This window comes from Montipora foliosa, chromosome 11 (genome assembly GCF_036669935.1).
Source record: "Montipora foliosa isolate CH-2021 chromosome 11, ASM3666993v2, whole genome shotgun sequence".
NCBI lineage: Eukaryota > Metazoa > Cnidaria > Anthozoa > Scleractinia > Acroporidae > Montipora > Montipora foliosa.
In genome coordinates, this window is record NC_090879.1 from 2,776,832 (window position 1) to 2,779,331 (window position 2,500).

At 39.2% G+C, this 2,500-nt stretch overlaps 1 protein-coding gene across 1 annotated transcript in view; it reads left to right on the top strand.

Moving 5' to 3' along the window:
* Window positions 1-2,500, top strand: part of LOC137976492 (derlin-2-like) — a 9,553-nt gene that overhangs the window by 3,228 nt on the left and 3,825 nt on the right. Inside the window, exons 4-5 of the mRNA XM_068823857.1 lie at window positions 412-505; window positions 1,946-2,141. Of these exons, the coding sequence (XP_068679958.1) occupies window positions 412-505; window positions 1,946-2,141 (290 nt within the window). The remainder of the gene's footprint in view (window positions 1-411; window positions 506-1,945; window positions 2,142-2,500) is intronic.

Genomic DNA, 2,500 nt, shown 5'->3' on the forward strand with positions numbered 1-2,500 from the left:
AGATTCTATAGACCTTTTTCATAATGGCAGTCCAATTAAATATGTTTTTGTTTTAATGCTAATAAGCCTTTCTAGCCTTGCTGCGATGCACAAAATTCAAAAGAATATGTTAACCAAAATGAGGCTATTAGGTCCAATTGACATAAATACAATAGAATATTAAATCGGTCTCCATTTATTAAAGTGGTCTATTGTTTCCATTGTATATTTTTGTGCCTGTTAATTTCTTAGCCAATCACAGGAGCTGATTTAATAGCTGCGTCCTGATCCACCCATAAGGCTCCATAATCCAGAGCACTGTATGAGGATTGTGATCTAAGTCACAAAAAATGGCAATTGTGAACTGGCCTTCCCACATCCAAAATGGTCATCATTGTCATAAAGTTTATTACTTTCCTTGACATCAGTTAGATATCGCTATTGTCGGATGCTAGAGGAAGGTTCATTTAGGGGACGCACAGCTGATTTTGTATTTATGTTTCTGTTTGGTGGGACTGTCATGACTGTATCCTTTACTGAGAGTTTAAATACATCAGAGCATGGAGTGCAGTATTTAAACTAGATGTACATGTACATGTAACCCTTACGCACCTCGGAGGTATCCCACTGACAAGTAAAATAACTGTCTGGTGTGAGCAGAGTAAAACCCACTAAGTGGCCATCTTAGGCCGGAAAGGGTTCATTTCAATGTTAGTCACTTTGTAGAGCTTTTTATCACTTTTTTTAACACATACACTACAACACATACTTAATTGACCGCTCCCCAATGGGGCTTTTCAGGGCCAATGAAACACAACGAAACAGAACAGAGCAATAACAGCAACAGCAACTGTTAAGAATCCCAACTGGCCGGAGGCAAACCAGTTGGCTATTTACAAGTGCAGCTAGGAAGTTGAACCAGGGACTACCAGGATCAAATTCAACGAGTGGTCAGAGGGGGTCTTGAACCTGGGATCTCCCGACCTCAAGGCAAGCGCCACACTGCCTCCTCTCACTCTTTTCCTTTGGAATACCCAAGATGGCCACGGATGGTTGAATTGAAAATGCCTGGTTTATCTTCCCTGTGTGTATGTGGTGAGACTGTGCCCTCCCCTAATAACAGCCATTTTGTAAAGAAAATGCAACTGCTGAACTTGCATGTGAAAACCCTGTAGACCCATGAGGTTTAATAATCATTGAAGCTTGAAAGGGGTCAAATACATAAGTGCTGACAATTACATGATTCTCATGAACTTCAAGATGCAGTAATTTACAGTATTTCCTGCAATTGGTAGGAACCATTAAGGTAATTCCCGTGAAATTGTTCTACTATCAAACTTTTTTGGAAACTTGGCATAATTAACATTCATGATATGAACATTAAAAAAATGCAATAAAAAAATGGGGTATTTTTACTGGTTGTGCGTTAAAAATTCGAATCTCCTTCATACAGAATCAAGTCTTGGTTACTTGAAAGATACAAAATTTTATTTTGAAAATAAAGCTTCTTTTATTCACATAATCAGTATTGCTTCATTGACGCCATTTTTGATTGCCTGGTTGTGGGAATAGTGCACTCTTTACGACAGTTCCGTGGACAGCTTGAAGTCCTCGCCTTGGCCAAAATACACTCAGTACGGAACTGTTTTCCAAAAAAAATCCATGTTCTACTATCAAACTTTTTTTCTTCTTCAAATACGTTCTTTTATTATTAGATTGTTCCTAGCAAATGCCTGAAAAAAATCGGGGGTCACCCTGCTCGTTTGAGAGAAAAGGAGCAGTCATTTCGCTATCGGGCCTAGTTTGAGGGAAATCTCATACGTTTTGCATGCGCACGTGCTCATGCGCGCGTGCTAATGACGCGAAAATCATACGCAGTAGGGATGCGCAATGCAATACTAAGGAATTACCTTAAATGCAGAATTAATGCAAACTGCCATTTTTTCCTTGACCCCCTTGTATTCAGATTGTTGCATCGTTTGTTAGTTTGGTGTTCCTTGGCCAGGCATTCACCATTATGTTGGTGTACATCTGGAGCCGCAGGAATCCATATGTTCGGATGAACTTCTTTGGTTTATTAACATTTAAGGCACCCTTCCTACCTTGGGTGCTGTTTGGTTTCTCGCTCGTGCTGGGAAATTCAGTCACAGTTGATGTTATAGGTATTTTTTTTAAATTTTGTTTGTAATCAATGGGTTCATACATGTAGTTTGAGGGAAGAGAAAGTCAATACCCATTGACTCCCAGGGGTTCCCCACTGACGAGTAAAATTGTCTGGCATTAGACAGAGTAAAATACTAAGTCTGGCCGGTTTAGGCCGGTTTGGACGTCAAAGGGTTAATGATATTACATTTTTGAAGTACCACTATTTAGCCAATCAAACAGCCAGTATGATACATGAGAATAAGTAATTCAAACAAATTTTAGACTAACAGTTACGTAAAAAAGCCCAGAGCATTGTTATCTGCTTTGAATTGAGTATTACTTCCAGGCTAGCTAGAAAAATCATGGAATTTCACTG